Source organism: Chanos chanos, chromosome 3 (assembly GCF_902362185.1).
Source record: "Chanos chanos chromosome 3, fChaCha1.1, whole genome shotgun sequence".
In the NCBI taxonomy this organism is placed as follows: Eukaryota; Metazoa; Chordata; class Actinopteri; order Gonorynchiformes; family Chanidae; genus Chanos; species Chanos chanos.
In genome coordinates, this window is record NC_044497.1 from 58055780 (window position 1) to 58075964 (window position 20185).

Consider the following 20185-nt stretch of genomic DNA (forward strand, 5'->3'; position numbering starts at 1 on the left):
AATTCAGTGTCAGTAGGGTCGTTATCCATTTCTAACTAAATGGAGATAAATGAAAGAAAGTCAAACTAAATGACAGAGAGAGAGAGAGAGAGGTACACACACACACTCACACACACACACACACACAGTGTTAAGAGAGCCAGTAACTTTACTGAGTTGTCTGTAAAATACACATGGCTGAGTGAAGTCCCTTGAGATACAGAGAAGCATACAGAGACATGGTTCTATTGAGTAACATCTTGTCTTCAAGTGGCGACAAAGTCCAGCTTATGCCGCTGAAAGCCCCTTAAGTCCAAAACATGTACCCCATGATCCCTGTTTTTACCATCTCCGTCAGATTGACTAAAAATGAAACACCACATAGAGAAATTCAAAAATAATCGTTTGACCTTGAACCAGTCTGACATCCTGTCTATTCCATTTCGTAAACCAGGGGGGAAAACATCACAATTTGGATAAATTTGATTTGAGGTTTTACCAAAAGCACATGGGACAGGCAGCACAGTGCAGCACAGACATTTACATACAGTTGGCCAAACACTGGGCATTGTCTGTCAGATCTGGGACCAGTAAGAGTTCCACAAACAGACCGGTAACATCCCAGCACTCATCAGCACTCTTTACAACAGTCAGGTGAAGAGTTGGCTTCATGAATGTGGTTCACAGATGTGTGTTTCAGATGTGTGTGATCACTGGGCATATTTTTTGGTCATTTCTAGTTCTGCAGTTTTCATCACAAAATATCAGTTTTGTTCAATACATCTGTAATCTATGCATTTAAACATATATCTGAATGATTTGAATTCTAATTCAATAAGGATGTTTAAGGAGTAGTATTTAATTTAAAAAGACACAGGGTGTGCTGCCTTATAGAGGGATAGGAGTGCTCTAGGCCTCCAGACAAAAACACAGTCTGGATCAAAATGGCTCCTAGAGTCAGACTCCCTGCTTCAGTGTTTGTTTGAAGACCAGATTAACACCAGATTAACACCAGATTAACACCAGATTAACAAAATCCTTCCCAAAACACAACAGAGCAAACTATATCATGTTTAGCATGTGTGATGACTGTGCAGCTGCTGTAGCTGGATGCCTGTCAGTGTTAGCATATGGTCCAGACTGTCATACGGGCTTTCTGTATGTTAGCATATGGTCCAGACTGTCATACAGGCTTTCTGTATGTTAGCATATGGCCCAGACTGTCATACGGGCTTTCTGTATGTTAACATATGGCCCAGACTGTCATACGGGCTTTCTGTATGTTAGCATATGGCCCAGACTGTCATACAGGCTTTCTGTATGTTAGCATATGGTCCAGACTGTCATACGGGCTTTCTGTATGTTAACATATGGCCCAGACTGTCATACAGGCTTTCTGTATGTTAACATATGGCCCAGACTGTCATACGGGCTTTCTGTATGTTAGCATATGGCCCAGACTGTCATACGGGCTTTCTGTATGTTAGCATATGGCCCAGACTGTCATACAGGCTTTCTGTATGTTATGGCCCAGACTGTCATACGGGCTTTCTGTATGTTATGGCCCAGACTGTCATATGGGCTTTCTGTATGTTAGACTGCTGGGTTAAGGCACACATCACTGAAACACTGAAGGGAGGTCAGGAGGTGTTTGCACTTTATCAGAACAGTAAAACAGGACTGGTGCTGAAAAGCTGTGGGTTAGGGAGGAGTTATTATAATGTATGGAACAGTGGTTCTCAGCTCCGGTCCTGAGGGCCCCCTGTCCAGCACGTCTTTGTTTTAACTCAGGACGGACACGCCTGATTCCACTGATCAGTTCATCATCAAGCTCTTGATCAGCTCACTTAACTGTGATAATGAAGAGTTGAAGCAAAGACATGCAGGACAGGGGGTCCCTGGAGTTAAGAACCACGGGTGTAGAAGACAACAGCTACAGAAACTGAGGCATTACTGCATCCAGCAAAATGACTCATCTGAACATTAAAAGTCTGAGTTTTCCAATTCCCAGTTCCGCCCAGCTCTCACAAGGATGTCTAAGCTGACTGACAGGAACCCTGTCCAATGGTGTAAGTCGGATTTCTCATAGCAACACTGCACACTCTACTGAATATAGCATTACATTTGTTTTAAAGACATGCTTAACAAACAATATGAACTAAGTTAAATGTGTGCAGCTCCAGGGACACACTTAAATACCAAAAAGGTTTGGAGAATATTAAAATTATTATTTAATTTATTGATTACAGCTAGGAAAGGATATATCTTTTTCTTAAAAACAAAAAAGAAAAGCTTAAGTCTGGAGAGCTCGCTCTCCGCTGATTCATACGGCTTTTCTCTCAAACTGGCGAAGCCTCTGAGCCTCATGCAGAAACAGGGAGCGACAAACGGCCTGCATTTTAGGACGTGTACTTCTCTTCCACCGGGGAGCTACAGTACACACTGCACACAGCCCAGAAAGATCAGCGTCTGCTGACACAGCTCCTCCATCTATTCGCCCGCGACATAGCACACAGTCTCATTCTGCCCTCCCCTGTCTGTCTGCCTGTCTGTCTGCCTGTCTGTCTGTCTGTCTGTCTGCTCTTTCTTTCCCTCTGAACTGTGCGCCTGCTGCCTGGGGCAGTGATTACAGTCAAACACGACAGAATCTTCTGTAAATAAATCTGCAAATCCTGGCAGGTTTTTTGGCCCCGCCCCTGACCAGCCATATTTACATAAATAGGTTGAACCTGCAACACGGTCAGTTGATTAGATTAGTGCGTCAGAGAGCTTTGAGGACGAGTATTGATAATTAATAGTATTGATAAGGAGTAGTCAGGCCTGCTCTGTACGCCAACGCATAGATTGTTTTGTACAACTGAAGCCCTGAGACACATCAATGCGTGTATCTGTTTTTTAGTTATGCATTATACATTAGTGAACTACAAATGAGCTTTACCAAACAGAGTACCAGACTTCTTCTCTTCCTTTTCTTTTTCTTTTTGTTTTTTTGTTTGTTTTTTTTTTAACTATGGCTGTATGTATACATATACAAATGTATATGTGTGTACATACTTATTCATTTCTCACACACAGCACAAGCGATTCATGACCCCCTCCTTCACAAACAACCCCCCCCCCCCCCCCCCCCCCAACGCTTATATATCGCTTTAATACATTTGTTGCACTCACACTCTGCAGAAAAGAATAAAATACTGAAGATACATAGATTGGCCCTCCCTGAAGGGCACGCAGGCCGGGAGAGACAGAGCCATCACGAGGTCCAGCCCTCCGACAGACGAACGCGTTTGACGGACGGGCTCTCGCGCTCGTCCTGTGAGGGGCGCAGCAGTCCCAGGGGCGAGTGGAATTCGGAGCGGTGCTCTTCCCGGTCACTGCCCTCATACGAGCTGCTGCAGCTGCTCAGGCTGTCCACGGGGGAGCGGCCTGAGTCTTGCCGGAGCGGGGCCTGCGGAGGCGGAGGGAGTGGGGGCGGGGCATAGCTCCCGGGCGTGCTGCCTGCCCGGTCTCTAGGAGGAGAAACAGGTTCGGACTTGATGTGCAGGCTTTGAGCAGAGGGCAGGGACAGATTTGAACTCTGACATAAGTTATTGCTAGTGCAATTTCTGTGGGAGGAAAGGAGACCCAGTTACAGGACAAGGAAAAAAAAGGCACACGCTCTCTAAACACACACCCATACACCCATACACTCTATACACTCTCTATACACACACTCATACACTCTACACACTCTCTATACACTCTCTATACACACACACATACACTCTACACACTCTCTATACACACACCCATACACTCTACACACTCTGAGGGACTGTGGCGTGTGTTTTTGTGTGTGTGTGTGTGTGTGTGTGTGTGTGTGTGTGTGTGGAGGGGGGATTTTGCTCACCCTAGCTGACCCAGGTTCGTCTGTTGCATGTTCTGAAGGTTCTGCTGCTGCCAGCCAGTCATTGAGCCCAGATTCAGAGAGCCTGAACTGGTAAAGCCCGACAGAGAGGACAGGTCGGCACCGCCCAGGGCATACTCTACACACAGAGACAAGGACAGAGAGAAAAAAAACATTCAACACTCTGCTCACACATTGTTTGGTCCTGTCATTCCTTTGTAGAGGACAAAACGATATGACTGGTATCACTATAGATCAAATGGCTCCCTCTTGTGGCAATATGCTGTAGTCATAGTCTGTTCTGCAAGTTCCTTTACACAGTATATAGAGGTGTAAGTCATGTTTTCCTATGTGTGAATGTAAATAAAATAATTCACATTTATTTCTTGACTTTAAGACTTTTGTTGTTAACGATTATGTTGTTGGTTTTTGTGTGTGTGTGTGTGTGTGTGTGTGTGCACGTGTGCGTGTTCGTATGTGTGTGCGCATGTGTGTATGTATACCATAGGAGGTGGATATTGCTGAGGGGTATCCTCCCATTGGCTGGCCAGGCATAGTGGGTGTGGCTACTGAAACCACAGGGGTGGCCAATGACTGAGCAGACTGAGAGTTGTTGACCCTCTGGTTCTGGGTGGAAGAAAACACAAAGCCAAAATCAGATCAGACAGAGCATCAAGCTCCACCCAAACCCAAACTCCACCCAAACCCAAACTCCACCTAAACCTGAGCTCCACCCAAACCCAAACTCCACCTAAACCCAAGCTCCACCCAAACCCAAGCTCCACCCTATATGCTTAACAGACCACATGTGACCCATGTGTAACCTGTGACTGCATCTCTAATGTGTAATCATCTAACATCAAACCAACCCTTTCAACGACCTGTTTGTTGCCATGGGAACCCCTCAAGCAGTCCCCTTAGCAACAGAAAAAGGAAAGGAGAGTGATGATTCTTTAGGATGTGTGTGTGCTGGGGGGAGTGTTGGTAATTCGTCTGACGTGTAATGAAAAGTCTGTTTCTGTGTTTAGGTTGTTAGTATAATAATTTTCAAAGAAAAACCATAACAACCTCTGAGAGTCAGTACTTGGACAGCCTGTTTATATGTTTTGCTACTGTTTCACACAGGAAACCTCATTTCAGACGGGTGAACAACAATGAATCCTTACAGCCCAAAGGCTGGGACTCCGGATCACATGAAGCACACATTTTCATATGAAAAGATGAAATTCTCATAGAAAACATCTCAAACCTCATATTTATTTTCTCTGTGTAGAGTAATACAGGCATCCTCACTGTCTGTCCTGTGATGACCAATCACTGACTGTTTGTCCTGTGATGACCAATCACTGACTGTCTGTCCTGTGATAATCCATCTTATCCATAGATAATCAGTCATACTCACCAGCAGCATGTCCAAGTCCTCAGACTGTGAGCAGTCAAAGATAACAGAGTCACCATTACTGACAATCACTGTTCTCTGTGAGCGTCACAGATCTGACTGATCCACTGTTCTCTGTGAACATGTTCTCTCTGATCTTTGACCCCATAGCCACCTCTGTACTGTCTATGTCATAAAATCATCAAAACCCCCTCTGGGAAACGGGTCCAGATCCACCTTTTAAATGATGATTATTCCCAGCAAACAGCGCAGTAAAGACCACACACTGTGTCTGTTTGGTGGTTGGGAGTGTTGGGTGGAGAGCAGAGGGTGGGGTTGGGTTTGGGGGAGAGGGTGAGTGGTGTTGGGTGGGGAGCAGAGGGTGGGGTTGGGTTTGGGGGAGAGCGTGAGGGGTGTTGGGTGGGGAGCAGAGGGTGGGGTTGGGTTTGGGGGAGAGCGTGAGGGGTGTTGGGTGGAAAGCAGAGGGTGGGGTTGGGTTTGGGGGAGAGTGTGGGGGGTGTTGGGTGGGGAGCAGAGGGTGGGGTTGGGTTTGGGGGAGAGCGTGAGGGGTGTTGTGTGGGGAGCAGAGGGTGGGGTTGGGTTTGGGGGAGAGCGTGAGGGGTGTTGTGTGGGGAGCAGAGGGTGGGGTTGGGTTTGGGGGAGAGAGTGAGGGGTGTTGGGTGGAGAGCAGAGGGTGGGGTTGGGTTTGGGGGAGAGTGTGGGGGGTGTTGGGTGGAGAGCAGAGGGTGGGGTTGGGTTTGGGGGAGAGCGTGAGGGGTGTTGGGTGGGGAGCAGAGGGTGGTGTTGGGTTTGGGGGAGAGCGTGAGGGGTGTTGTGTGGGGAGCAGAGGGTGGGGTTGGGTTTGGGGGAGAGCGTGGGGAGCAGAGGGTGGTGTTGGGTTTGGGGGAGAGCGTGAGGGGTGTTGTGTGGGGAGCAGAGGGTGGGGTTGGGTCTGGGGGAGAGCGTGGGGGGTGTTGGGTGGGGAGCAGAGGGTGGGGTTGGGTTTGGGGGAGAGGATGACAGACATACAGGGAGGGGACTTACGATGGAGGGCATGGTGTTTTTGGAACCAGGGGGGACAAGCACACGGAGGTCAGGCTTGCGGCCGCTCATGCTGACTGACGTGGGGGGAGGGGACTTGGCCTGCATCCCCTTGCTCATGTTTCCTGGAGAGACCAGCATCCCAGGGGAGTTGCCATGGTTCCCATATCCGTTTCCTATGGAAACCAACAGTGACATAGGGCCAAAATCATCTGTAGTGCAACAAAAAGAACACAAGGGGGCAGAATGACTTCACACACAGTACAAAGTAACTTCTGTGACAATAAGCTCTCAGATCCCTTACAAAGAGTCAACTGGCAAATGTTTTATCCTCTTATGGTTCATCTGTAAACTTCATATGTTTCATATTCATATTTTTCACATTTTATGGTGACCCGTAGGAGGAGACCCAGGTAATACCAGCAGCCTCCAGAGCAGAGGGTGATCCGTCTGACTACTCACATGCTCTCACTCACTTTCTCTCCTTCCCTTCACTACGGTCGGGCTGATGGATGACACCACTGCCCATCGCCAATGGCTGACAGTCAGCACGATGTTGAGGCCAGCATTTCATTTAGGCGCAAACATAAAAATGATTTTTGAATCTACCTGGTTTGTACCTGCCTCAGCAAATCAGGGGGCGAGTCTTTACTTGTATCGCAAAACTGAGGATAAAAATGTACCTACAGAGCGAACGCTCCTGTTCTCTGCTATACCTGTCTTAAATAAATAATTCCTCATCGTTATAGTGTTATTAACCCTTTTTCACCATGTCTTGTCCTGCACATTTAACTGAGATTATTTCATGTTTAGGAAAAATATAATCAATGAATTGTTAATATTGTGATGACTAGAGGAAACTCTCTGTGAGTTATTGTCAAATCTTGGCTGTTCCTAATTTTCCGCACTGCATTTGAAGCGGCTCTAGCTTAGGCTAATTATCTGGCCGGCCATACCTTTAAAAGCTGGAGGTGCTCTTTAAAAGCTAAAGGTACTTGGTAAAACTGACGGGAATTTGAGGAGTATGCTTATTAAAATGTTAAAATGTTTGCCGTTTGAGAATTTAACGGAGCATGACTTTCCTGACGCCTCTTTTTAAACAGACTGTTTTAGACCGTTGGCCATGATGCCTGACAGCAGGGCTCTAAGCTAACATCCGCAGAGGAACTCACTCTGCTAAGGAAAGCTCTGAATCAAATGGAGCGACACCTTGTGTATACTGAGACAGTAAACATGAACGTATGTTAAATATACACATCTCTTACCTGCACCGCCTCCTAAGCCAGTGCTCAGCTCAGGGACCAGGACACCACCTGAGGACAGACAGCAGACCTTCAACAAAACCGACACAGAGCACATCCAAAGAGCGTCTGACTGTTGCCTCTTTCCTGTCTGCTCTCTGAAACACCAGGACATGCCATCTAGCCTTCAGATCCTCTACCATAGCCTGCTCGTATATGTGTGATGGTTACAACTCCAGGACCAAAGCACATGTCTGTGAACTCTCAGCCTACACTCTGTCTGTCCATTTCCTGCCCTGTGGAGAGTTCCGGGCTGAGCGAGAAAAACCTCTCCAAGTCTGTGTGGTTTCAGACATCTCAACCTCTGCCAAGGCACAGATTTAGCTTTGCTCCTGTAATATGAGGCAAATTGTATGAGGAGGCCAAGGACAGCGTGAGGAGTGACTGAGGAGGCCACAGGCCCCTGACCAGAGGAGAAAAAAGATCTCCTTCCACAATAATAAGCAGCCCACAGATGGATAAAAAACCCACACATCTGTCAGCACCGAGGGCCTCCCTCTGCTACTCTCTCTTTCCCTCTCTGCCCTCCACTATATTTACACACACGCTGCGAAAAACTGGGCAATAATGTTTGGATAAATCTTGACCTAACCACACTTCCCCTCAATGAAACAATGAGCCACAAAGTCACAGCTTTCAGGGGAAAAAAGATGTTTAGGAGAAAGGTTTTTTAGGATAAATGTTTTAGGGTAAGACAGTCGTCTTCATTTGGCTGTTGGTAGGTGGGAGTTCTGTTGCCATGGCTTTAGATGGCCACAGAAAAAGTCACAGGGACAAGCTCAAATGATCTGCTGCCTTTACGCCACTCAGGCTGTAAAAGCTGCTTTATTATGAATTTATTATGAATCTATTTATTATGAATATTATGAAAGTGTAACATGCAATCATAATGCTTGCATAAGTCTGGGGCATAAGTGACTACAGGACACCAGTGGTGTTTTGTTTTGCTTTGTTTTGTATTTTGATGGATTCTAATGTTGCAGAGTGTTAATGTCACAGAGGTGGGGTCATTGGAGAACACATGTGTCAGTCACTTTGGCCTCACCAAAAAACCCAGTAAAGAATGCAGAGACTGGTAGTTGCCTCTGCGGGTGGACTGGTTTCTGTCAGTGCCTGCTTTACCTGTGTTTCCTGCACTGGGGGGCCGGTGGTTGACTCCCGGAGACATGCTGTTTCTCTGGAGAGAGCCGTGGGCCAGTGGTAACAGGCTGGGGCTGCCCAGAGAGCTCCCGGGGTGGCTGTAGAGCAGGCTGTTGGGGTTAGTGGCGGGGATGGAGACGGGCATGTCGTAGTTCGAGGGGGGAATGGCCTGAGGGTTTAGAAAACAGAGGAGCACATGATGAGTAGAGCAGAGTCATAGCACATAGTTACAGCTGTCCTAAGCCTAAACCCTTACGCACTACATAAACCAATGCCTACACCCTTACGCACTACATAAACCAATGCCTACACCCTTACGCACTACATAAACCAATGCCTAAACCCTTACGCACTACATAAACCAATGCCTAAACCCTTACGCACTACATAAACCAATGCCTAAACCCTTACGCACTACATAAACCAATGCCTAAACCCTTACGCACTACATAAACCAATGCCTAAACCCTTACGCACTACATAAACCAATGCCTAAACCCTTACGCACTACATAAACTCCTAAGCCTAAACCCTTACGCACTACATAAACCAATACCTAAACCCTTATGCACTACATAAACCAATGCCTAAACCCTTACGCACTACATAAACCAATGCCTAAACCCTTACGCACTACATAAACCAATGCCTAAACCCTTACGCACTACATAAACCAATGCCTAAACCCTTACGCACTACATAAACCAATGCCTACACCCTTACGCACTACATAAACCAATGCCTAAACCCTTACGCACTTCATAAACCAATGCCTGAACCCTTATGCACTACATAAACCAATGCCTACACCCTTACGCACTACATAAACCAATGCCTAAACCCTTACGCACTACATAAACCAATGCCTAAACCCTTATGCACTACATAAACCAATGCCTAAACCCTTATGCACTACATAAACCAATGCCTACACCCTTACGCACTACATAAACTAATGCCTAAACCCTTACGCACTACATAAACCAATGCCTAAACCCTTACGCACTACATAAACCAATGCCTAAACCCTTATGCACTACATAAACCAGTGCCTAAACCCTTATGCACTACATAAACCAATGCCTACACCCTTACGCACTACATAAACCAATGCCTAAACCCTTACGCACTACATAAACCAATGCCTACACCCTTACGCACTACATAAACCAATGCCTAAACCCTTACGCACTACATAAACTAATGCCTAAACCCTTACGCACTACATAAACCAATACCTAAACCCCATATGCACTACATAAACTAATGCCTAAACCCTTACACACTACATAAACCAATGCCTAAACCCTTACGCACTACATAAACCCCTAAGCCTAAACCCTTACGCACTACATAAACCAATGCCTAAACCCTTATGCACTACATAAACCAATGCCTAAACCCTTACGCACTACATAAACCAATGCCTACACCCTTACGCACTACATAAACTCCTAAGCCTAAACCCTTACGCACTACATAAACCAATACCTAAACCCTTATGCACTACATAAACCAATGCCTAAACCCTTACGCACTACATAAACTAATGCCTACACCCTTACGCACTACATAAACCAATACCTAAACCCTTATGCACTACATAAACCAATGCCTACACCCTTACGCACTACATAAACCAATGCCTAAACCCTTACGCACTACATAAACTAATGCCTAAACCCTTACGCACTACATAAACCAATGCCTAAACCCTTACGCACTACATAAACTAATGCCTAAACCCTTACGCACTACATAAACTAATGCCTAAACCCTTACGCACTACATAAACCAATGCCTAAACCCTTATGCACTACATAAACCAATGCCTAAACCCTTATGCACTACATAAACCAATGCCTAAACCCTTACGCACTACATAAACCCCTAAGCCTAAACCCTTACGCACTACATAAACCAATGCCTAAACCCTTATGCACTACATAAACCAATGCCTAAACCCTTATGCACTACATAAACCAATGCCTAAACCCTTACGCACTAGATAAACCAATGCATAAACCCTTACGCACTACATAAACCAATGCCTAAACCCTTACGCACTACATAAACTAATGCCTAAACCCTTACGCACTACATAAACCAATGCCTACACCCTTACGCACTACATAAACTCCTAAGCCTAAACCCTTACGCACTACATAAACCAATACCTAAACCCTTATGCACTACATAAACCAATGCCTAAACCCTTACGCACTACATAAACTAATGCCTACACCCTTACGCACTACATAAACCAATACCTAAACCCTTATGCACTACATAAACCAATGCCTACACCCTTACGCACTACATAAACCAATGCCTAAACCCTTACGCACTACATAAACTAATGCCTAAACCCTTACGCACTACATAAACCAATGCCTAAACCCTTACGCACTACATAAACTAATGCCTAAACCCTTACGCGCTACATAAACTAATGCCTAAACCCTTACGCACTACATAAACCAATGCCTAAACCCTTATGCACTACATAAACCAATGCCTAAACCCTTATGCACTACATAAACCAATGCCTAAACCCTTACGCACTACATAAACCAATGCCTAAACCCTTATGCACTACATAAACCAATGCCTAAACCCTTATGCACTACATAAACCAATGCCTATACCCTTATGCACTACATAAACCAGTGAAAGCCAAGAGCACAGACTGACTTTAAATCTACAAGAGTGAATTTACACACAGCCAATAGAGTGAATTTACACACAGCCAATAGAGTGAATTTACACACAGCCAATAGAGTGAACATACACACAGTCAATAGAGTGAACATACACACAGTCAATAGAGTGAACATACACACAGCCAATAGAGTGAACATACACACAGTCAATAGAGTGAACATACACACAGCCAATAGAGTGAACATACACACAGCCAATAGAGTGAACATACACACAGCCAATAGAGTGAACATACACACAGCCAATAGAGTGAACATACACACAGCCAATAGAGTGAACATACACACAGCCAATAGAGTGAACTTACACACAGCCTTTGTCTGCTGACCATGAAGTCAATGTCCTCGTTTATTTTGCGATACTTGTCCTCTGAGTCGGGACTGTGGCCAGAATCATCCGCGTCAATGTCAGGACTGTCACAGCCATTTAGACCCTTCTTCCTCAGAGTCTAAATGAACACATAAATAAGAAATAAATCTTTAATAAACATCTCAACAAGACTTTGTTCCATCTCAAAACATTGAAAACTAAATGTAAAAGATTATTCTTTAACAATTCATTAGAAGTAAACACAAATAGTTATTGAGAAGGGGGTGACTAGAACCAGCTGTGTAAAGGAATGCCAACAGTGTCTCCCAGCACCATGACCGCAGTTCTTTCTTTGACCACATGGGGGCTACACTTGAACACAAAAGCACAGCCTTTCCTCCACATGAAAAGAGCCGTACCCAGGGATCAGTCTGACCTGCTCTGTGTGACTTTAGATCTTGGTTATGTTAGGAAAACAAACATTGAGTACTAGACTGTAAACTGAGTGATATGATTCAGAAAATTCAATACTTATGGTTTTTCAGTGCCAGAGTGTCTGGTTTTAAAATATGCTTTTATCCTCTCTGAGTGGTACTAACACCGTAAGACAGTTCAGAGAGTCTGCTGCTGTGAAGATAACACTTGTTTTTAGCTGCCATGTCATAAAAGCTGAATGTTCCTCAAAATGGCGGCAGTTGTCTCCAGACCCCCGGCAGAGAGCCTGGTCTTGACTGACTTTGCGGTGAGCTGCTCTGGAGTGTAAAATGATAGAGGGGCATTCTGCTGGGCTGCATCACTGGCCCACAGCAATCTCACTCATTTAAGACATCCCCACCTGTCAGCGTGTTTGCACCTGTCCACCAGACTTCGTTTGCTCACAGGCCGGGTCAGAGCTAGATGACAGCCAATCAGAATCCAGGATCGCAGCGATGGCCGTAGAAGGCTATTTTTGCCTCTGCGCGCCACCCAGTGTCCCAGCAACCTGACCCCCCAACCCCACCTCCAGCCTCTAATCACACCATCTGTGGCACGCCGACACCCCCTGGACACCCGCTGGGTCGTCTCTCTGCCTCCACAAACACAGTGTGTGGACCAGGAGTGACATCAGCAGACCAAATATCCCACCTGGAAAGGGCAAGGCCAGTCAGCAGGCCATTCTTCTTCCCACTGCAGCACCCATTTCAAAGATAGCTCTGGTCATTCAGCCACACAAACAGGGCTGGTGGAACCTGGGTTTGCTCATAATAAAAAAGACAAAACCCCCCAAAGACTGCACACCAGTTTCATGTGAGAAGTTAAGTCTTCACCGCAAAGGCCCTCTAAAGCAGATGAGGAGGAGAAAAACAGCCGCCAGGGTCTCCTCAATCTCACAGCTCTCTCAACCCTGTGGAGGCTTGCTCCTAATTAAGCCGACGCTCCATCCTGGTTCCACTCGGCCGAGAGAGCCCCAGTCGGACGGTATGTAGACGGGGTGTCCTACATAGCCCTGCTGGTCTGCATAACCTTCAGATGAGAGCTGGAGTTTCCTGTCATACATGCTGGGGCAGCTGAAGCATGGGGGGGGGGGCTGACCCCGTTGAGCCCATGCTTTTTGCGGCTGGCAGCTGACTGACCGCCCCCCCCCCCCCCCCCCCCCCCCCCCACACACACACCCCCTCAGTCCCTCTGGGGGTCAGCTCCACCAACCTCTAGCACTGTTAGCCTATTCGCCAGCGGACGCTTTTATCAAGGAAACAGGGAGAAGAGTAGCCGGTTGTGTATTTAAAGTTAAACACAATGTGCTGTGGCATGACAACAAGGCGTGGCACATCCACAAGAACCAACCCAGACACAGCACGGGACGAGGTGACCAGGTGTCGCCACGAAAACACAACAGAGCTGAGAGCGAAGCTTATGGCCTAGTATTCCGCCATGATTTTAAAATAAGAACCAGACTACCATTTAATGTGTGTGTGTGTGCGTGTTTGTGCATGAGTGTGTGTGTGTGTGTGTGTGTGTGTGAGAGAGAGAGCGAGAGAGAGAGAAAGAAAGAGAGAGAGAGAGAGAGCTTTGCTCATCTGGAAAGTCTTAGATATCAGCCATCAGAGCTGAAGGCTTCTGTGAGTCAGGAGACAGCAGAATCAGTGGAAGCCTTTCTCTTCAGCATGGCAACATACAGCCAAACCCTGGTCTGCATGTGTCAGAGACACCCCACACTCAGCACATGTCATATATCTCGCTCTGTCACAGAGGTAAAGCCACGCCCACATCAGAGAGTGGGCGAGTCAGAGGGACAGAGAGACTGATGCAGGCGGCGTGTAACGAACCCGCGGGGCTGGGACACTTATCGGCAGCAGATGGAGGAGGGAAGGCTGGTCAGAGAGATGTGCCCATATCCCATTACAGACTCGCGGGCACAGACGCCGCTGCATCCACGGGCCCTCCTCACCAAACTCAACCACCACAGCAGCTGGCCAGCGTTTGAAAAATGCCACAATAGGGAATTATGGGTAATTTGTGTCCTTTGAAGCCTCCAGACCCCTATAATAATGAATCAAAGGCCCAGTTTTTACAGCCACAAGTTTAGTGTCCTGTGTTTGGTATTTAACATACTCAAGTGTGCAATTAAATGTTTCTGTATGTTTCTGTGAGGATCACATGAATAGGATTCATCCCAAACCTTGCAATAGGCACACACATGAAGCACATGGAGCCCTGCATGGTCCAAGTTACTGTGCATGACCCAGGTTACTGTGCATGACCCAGGTTACTGTGTATGACCCAGGTTACTGTGCATGACCCAGGTTACTGTATATGACCCAGGTTACTGTGTATGACCCAGGTTACTGTGCATGACCCAGTTTACTGTATATGACCCAGATTACTGTGTATGACCCAGGTTACTGTATATGACCCAGATTACTGTGTATGACCCAGGTTACTGTGTATGACCCAGGTTACTGTGTATGACCCGGGTTATAAGTCACAGCTGTGTAATGATCATGGTCAGAGGATGACCTGTGTCCTGTAAAATTAGCTGTGTTCAAAAGCTTAAGCTCAGACTTTGTGATATTGAATGGAAGGGAGTTCTTACCTCAAAGTCTATTTTTGAGACATTGTGCAATACAAACGTCCCTGTCCATAGCCACATTTCACGTGACTATTAAACAGGCCTGTTTTCTGTCTGCTGTTTTTCCATTACAGTTTCTCGAGGCATGAAGACACTATGGTTATTCATGTTTAATTCTCAATGATTATGCCTCTCAAACACAAAGCCCTTCACTGTAACCCAATAAAAGGCTCTTATGGGCCCCGGTCTCTCACAGTCACCAGACTGGGTGCTGGATGACGCACAGGGCAGTTGCTGTAGGAGCTGAAACTTCGTCCTGTTCTGCCACAGGACCTGCACTTTCTCTCAGGACAAAGAGAACAATAAAACCAACCTTCCCTTACTCCATTTCAATGAAAATCTTCTGTTTTCACTTCTCCTTATCAGAGGCAGCCTGATAGAGGGCACATGTTCACTGCAGCTGTTCTGACTCTCTCTACACTCGGTTCAGTCCGTACAGGCTCAGGACTAACTCACACATGGACACTGACAGGCATCCTGTCGCATTAGCACGACACCGCCGGATTGGTCAGAACCTCTTTCACAGACAGGACTGACAAACAAAACTACAGAATGTAAACCACGCTTAAAACACAACCGTGGAAATAGGCCCATTAGTGTAAACAAGGTCTATGAGAGCCACGTGCATAAAACTTCACTCACACACACACACACACACACACACACACACACACACACACACACACACATACATACACACACACACACACACACAGACACATACACACATACACACACACACACACACACACACACACACATACACACACACATACACACATACACACATACACACACACACACACACACATACATACACACACACATACACACACACACACATACACACACACACACACACACACACACAGCCTTACACACAAACACATACACAAACACATACACACACACACACACACACACACACACACACACACACAGCCTCACACCCACACACATACACACACACACACACACACACACACACATACACACACAGCCTCACACACACACACATACACACACACACACACACACACACACACACACACACACATACACACACATACACACATACACACACGCACACACACACACATACACACACAGCCTCACACACACACACACACACACACACACAGTCTGACATCAGTTAAGGCTACGGTGTGCTCTGATTTCTCGGATTTTCACTGTTTTTCAGACATGAAAGGACAAACAGGCTGTGGAGCACAATGGCAGAGAGAGAAAAAGTAAAAACAGTCACAGAGTCGCGGTGAAGAGTCTGGTTAGCTGTGCGGTGTGTATAGCCTCACAGCTGGAGGGCTGGAGTAAAGGGAAGGGAGAGGAGTGTTTGCGTGAGGCCGTGTGAAGTGCTCCTGATGGGCTGCAGAGAGAGGGAGGAAAAGCTCTGACGTTTTCTCTTCTCCGTTTTCTTTGGCCGTGAGCCGCGGCTATTCTTAGCCGCACTGCTTTCTATTTTTAGAAAACTACCGGTTTTCAGGCATTTAATGGGGAGGGACAGCGAACAAACACAAAGGGCTGTGTGGGGGGTGGGAATCTGGCTGACAGGTTGGGCGTCTGCACCTCGTTTGAAGGCGGTTCAGGCGAGAGGCTCGGCAGCTCAGAGACAGAGGACGGAAAAGGGGCAGAGGGGAGCGGGGTAAGGAATGCAGAAGTCCGGCGTCTTAAAAATAACCGTGGCCACGGGCCAGCGGGACAGAATCCAGCGGACTGTTACTGTTACCCACAGTTCCCTGCTCGCCAAAAGGAGGGAAAAAGACGAAAACAAAGGAGTCTCTCTTTTCTGAAGCCCGTGTGGAGGGGATCTCTGCACGGCTGACGATTCTCTCATGGACGTGTCATATTTTACAGCACACATACACTTCTCTGTCGTTGTCTGATGGGGGGGCCATAGGTGTGTGTGTGTGTGTGTGTGTGTTTAATCATTTTCATTCACTTTCATTCAATGCAAAGGAGAGAAAAGATGAAGAGCCATGCATACACACAGGAACTCAAGAGTCATCTGCTCTCCACACACGGCATATGGCCCTCGCTCTCTGCTCTGAGTGTCCCTTACTGAGTGTCCCTTACTGAGTGTCCCTCTCTGCTCTGAGTGTCCCTCTCTGCTCTGAGTGTCCCTTACTGAGTGTCCCTTACTGAGTGTCCCTCTCTGCTCTGAGTGTCCCTTACTGAGTGTCCCTTACTGAGTGTCCCTCTCTGCTCTGAGTGTCCCTTACTGAGTGTCCCTCTCTGCTCTGAGTGTCCCTTACTGAGTGTCCCTCTCTGCTCTGAGTGTCCCTTACTGAGTGTCCCTTACTGAGTGTCCCTCTCTGCTCTGAGTGTCCCTCTCTGCTCTGAGTGTCTCTCTCTGCTCTGAGTGTCCCTTACTGAGTGTCCCTTACTGAGTGTCCCTTACTGAGCGTCCCTCTCTGCTCTGAGTGTCCCTTACTGAGTGTCCCTCTCTGCTCTGAGTGTCCCTTACTGAGTGTCCCTCTCTTCTCTGAGTGTCCCTTACTGCCGCAGCTCTGGGCATCGCCACTGACACCAGTGCCTCTGTGTTCCCTTCTGGAAAAGGGAATTTCCCGTCAAAGCATTTTCATGGGGCAAGTTGCTGGGGGGGGGGTGGGGCGGGGGGGTGGGGTTGAACTGGATGGTGGTATAGAGCACAAGCCTCTGAGTATCATCTGTCAGCGCTGCACTGTGACAATGCTCCAGTTCAAGAGCAAACCCAACAAAGCCTGAAAACCCAACAAACCCCGAAAACCCAACAAAGCCCGAAAACCCAACAAAGCCAACAGAGCCATTTCATGACATATCCAGGTGCCATCAAAGACGTCCACATGGGGAGGAAGACAGAGCAAGGCTTCATGACACTCCAAAACAAACTCACAACAACTAACATGAATGCACCGAAAAGACTGCACGACTCTCTCAATAACAAAAAGCAGATATAAAACTGCACAAGACGCTTGGCATATTTTATACGCAAACAAACCTCACAACAAGGAGAACTGTGTACGACCCAGGAGCAAATCGAAGTGTTTAACTGTGAAAGAATGTGCTGGCATGCAAGCACATGAAGACAAATTATCTCAATTAAGAAAAAGGAAAAAGGCTGCTCTGCCAGAGAGGCAGTTCTTGTCCTCTCTCTCTTTTCTTCATGTCTGAAATCAGATCAGTGTGCCAAGGCTGCAGGGAAGATTTCTGAGGTTTGTGTTGGTGATTCACAGCAACGTAAAAAAAACAAAACAAAACAAAACAAAAAAAGCCTCCAGTCACCTCCAGGGCCCTCAGGAAAAGGAGCAAACAGAGGTCAGCCAGAGAGGCACCCAGATTTTCAGAATCTCGTTAACTCAGCAGGTCGTTATTAACAATACAACGCTCTGAAATAATTAAACCCCCCCCCCCCCCCCCCCCCCTCACCTCTACCTGGCTCCCCTGTCACTCTAAGGCAAAGATCGGGTCAGGGAGAGCACACCATCAGTTTGAGAGATTAACAGGAGCATTTTCAGATTATGTTAATCAAGGAAATGGGATTATCGTGGCAGGCCATCCATGGGATTAGCGGGATGGAAACTTGTGAAGCATGCCAGCACTCAGAGTTCTTCACGTCCATGACCCCCGTGCTGACCCTTGACCCAAACCGGGGGCCTCATCATGCTCTGACACACCACAGTGAAATGTGGACATGTAAAATCAAAATGACATTTTCATTCACTTTCATTCACTTTCATTCACTTTCATTAAGCGCAAAGGAATGCAAGAGTCGTCTGGTTTCCACACACGGCAGACGGCCTTCCCTCTCTGCTCTGAGTGTCCCTTACTGAGTGTCCCTTACTGAGTGTCCCTTACTGAGTGTCCCTCTCTGCTCTGAGTGTCCCTTACTGAGTGTCCCTTACTGAGTGTCCCTTACTGAGTGTCCCTCTCTGCTCTGAGTGTCCCTTACTGAGTGTCCCTCTCTTCTCTGAGTGTCCCTTACTGAGTGTCCCTCTCTGCTCTGAGTGTCCCTTACTGAGTGTCCCTCTCTTCTCTGAGTGTCCCTTACTGCGGCAGCTCTGGGCATCTCCACTGAGACCAGTGCCTCTGTGTTCCCTTCTGGAAAAGGGAATTTCCCAGTCAAAGCATTTTCCCAGCACTCCCAGTGGGACTGCCATGTCCCGTATTTAAATGCAGTGGGAACCAAAGAGTTTGCTCTTTCCTTGAAAACTGTTTCCCAACGCTAATACCTGGTCCATCCCATCACCCACTCACATGCCACTAAAGGTGGCAGCGCTGAGCCCGTTGAGAACTTAATTCTCATGGCTGATCACCCCGCTCACACAGGAGCTCCTCGTGTCCCTGTAAGACTGTTGCATAACCGGCCTGTGAGAGACCAGGAGAAGGCTCGCTCCCTGTCCTCACAAGCCACACCATGTGTGGGACACTCCCAGACCGGGGAGACCACAGCGTTGGCAATGGTTCTTAACGAGCGCATCACTGACAGGCATTCATCATTCACATGGCTGACGACACGTCGCACACGGAGCAGATGGCTGTGGGCGGCGACCACTCACCTCCACGATGTCCGAATTGGTGCGGCTCTCGTGGGGTTCGTTGTACTCGGTGTATTTGAGCAGAACTTTGTCCATGTCCGTGCTGGCGTACTGGAAGAGCTTGTTGGTGCTGTTGAAGATGATCAAAGCGATTTCACAGTCACACAGAACGCTCAGCTCATAGGCCTTCTTCATCAGCCCAAACTTACGCTTCGTAAACGTCACCTGGGAAACAGAGAACACAGCCACATCAGGCTGACATTTGGCCCAAAATAATTCATATGTAAAGTATCAGTCAAGACAGAAACAGGGTCAAACTCTTTTAGCTGTAGGTTTATACTGGTTTATATTGTACGTGAAAAGCTCTGAGTAGATTTACATGAAAATTTCTACAGTGGTTACCAGGAGGTGGTAAGATGCTTCTGGGTGACAGAATATGACTGTTTGTATTATTACGGTAAACATGTTGTTTGTATTGTTTGTCTTATTACGGTAAATGTGTCCTTGTCTCTTTAAAACGTTTAATAAGAAACAAGTGTGTGTGTGCGTGTGTGTGTGTGTGTGTGTGGGGGGGGGGGGGGGGGGGGGGGGGGGTGCAGCTATCTACGCACCACATCCCAGGCTAAAATTAGAATGAAAAGAAAGAAGGTGAAATTCTGCAGGTTTCCAGCAGGTTTCACAAATTACTTGGCTCAGTCGGCCTGGCTAATGATAACCCAGCATCACATTCACACACAGAAGACAGAAAACATGTTCACATAGAATACCGTTCGCATAGAATACCAC

The 20185-nt window shown here is 47.0% G+C and overlaps 1 protein-coding gene across 7 annotated transcripts in view; it reads right to left on the reverse strand.

Moving 5' to 3' along the window:
- Positions 1–3192: 3192 nt before the first annotated feature.
- Positions 3193–20185, reverse strand: part of mef2ca (myocyte enhancer factor 2ca) — a 21209-nt gene continuing 4216 nt past the window's right edge. The window contains exons 2-10 of one of the 7 annotated variants that reach the window (XM_030767274.1): positions 19421–19624; positions 11757–11897; positions 8708–8894; positions 7550–7597; positions 6288–6460; positions 5268–5291; positions 4369–4492; positions 3869–4004; positions 3193–3488 (exon numbers count right to left, since the gene is read on the reverse strand). In XM_030767274.1, the coding sequence (XP_030623134.1) occupies positions 3233–3488; positions 3869–4004; positions 4369–4492; positions 5268–5291; positions 6288–6460; positions 7550–7597; positions 8708–8894; positions 11757–11897; positions 19421–19624 (1293 nt within the window). In that variant the 3' untranslated portion in view covers positions 3193–3232. Of the gene's footprint in view, positions 3585–3868; positions 4005–4368; positions 4493–5267; positions 5292–6287; positions 6461–7549; positions 7598–8707; positions 8895–11756; positions 11898–19420; positions 19625–20185 lie in introns of all 7 variants that reach the window. The other 6 variants (XM_030767272.1, XM_030767277.1, XM_030767276.1 and 3 more) reach the window with 6 other exon arrangements.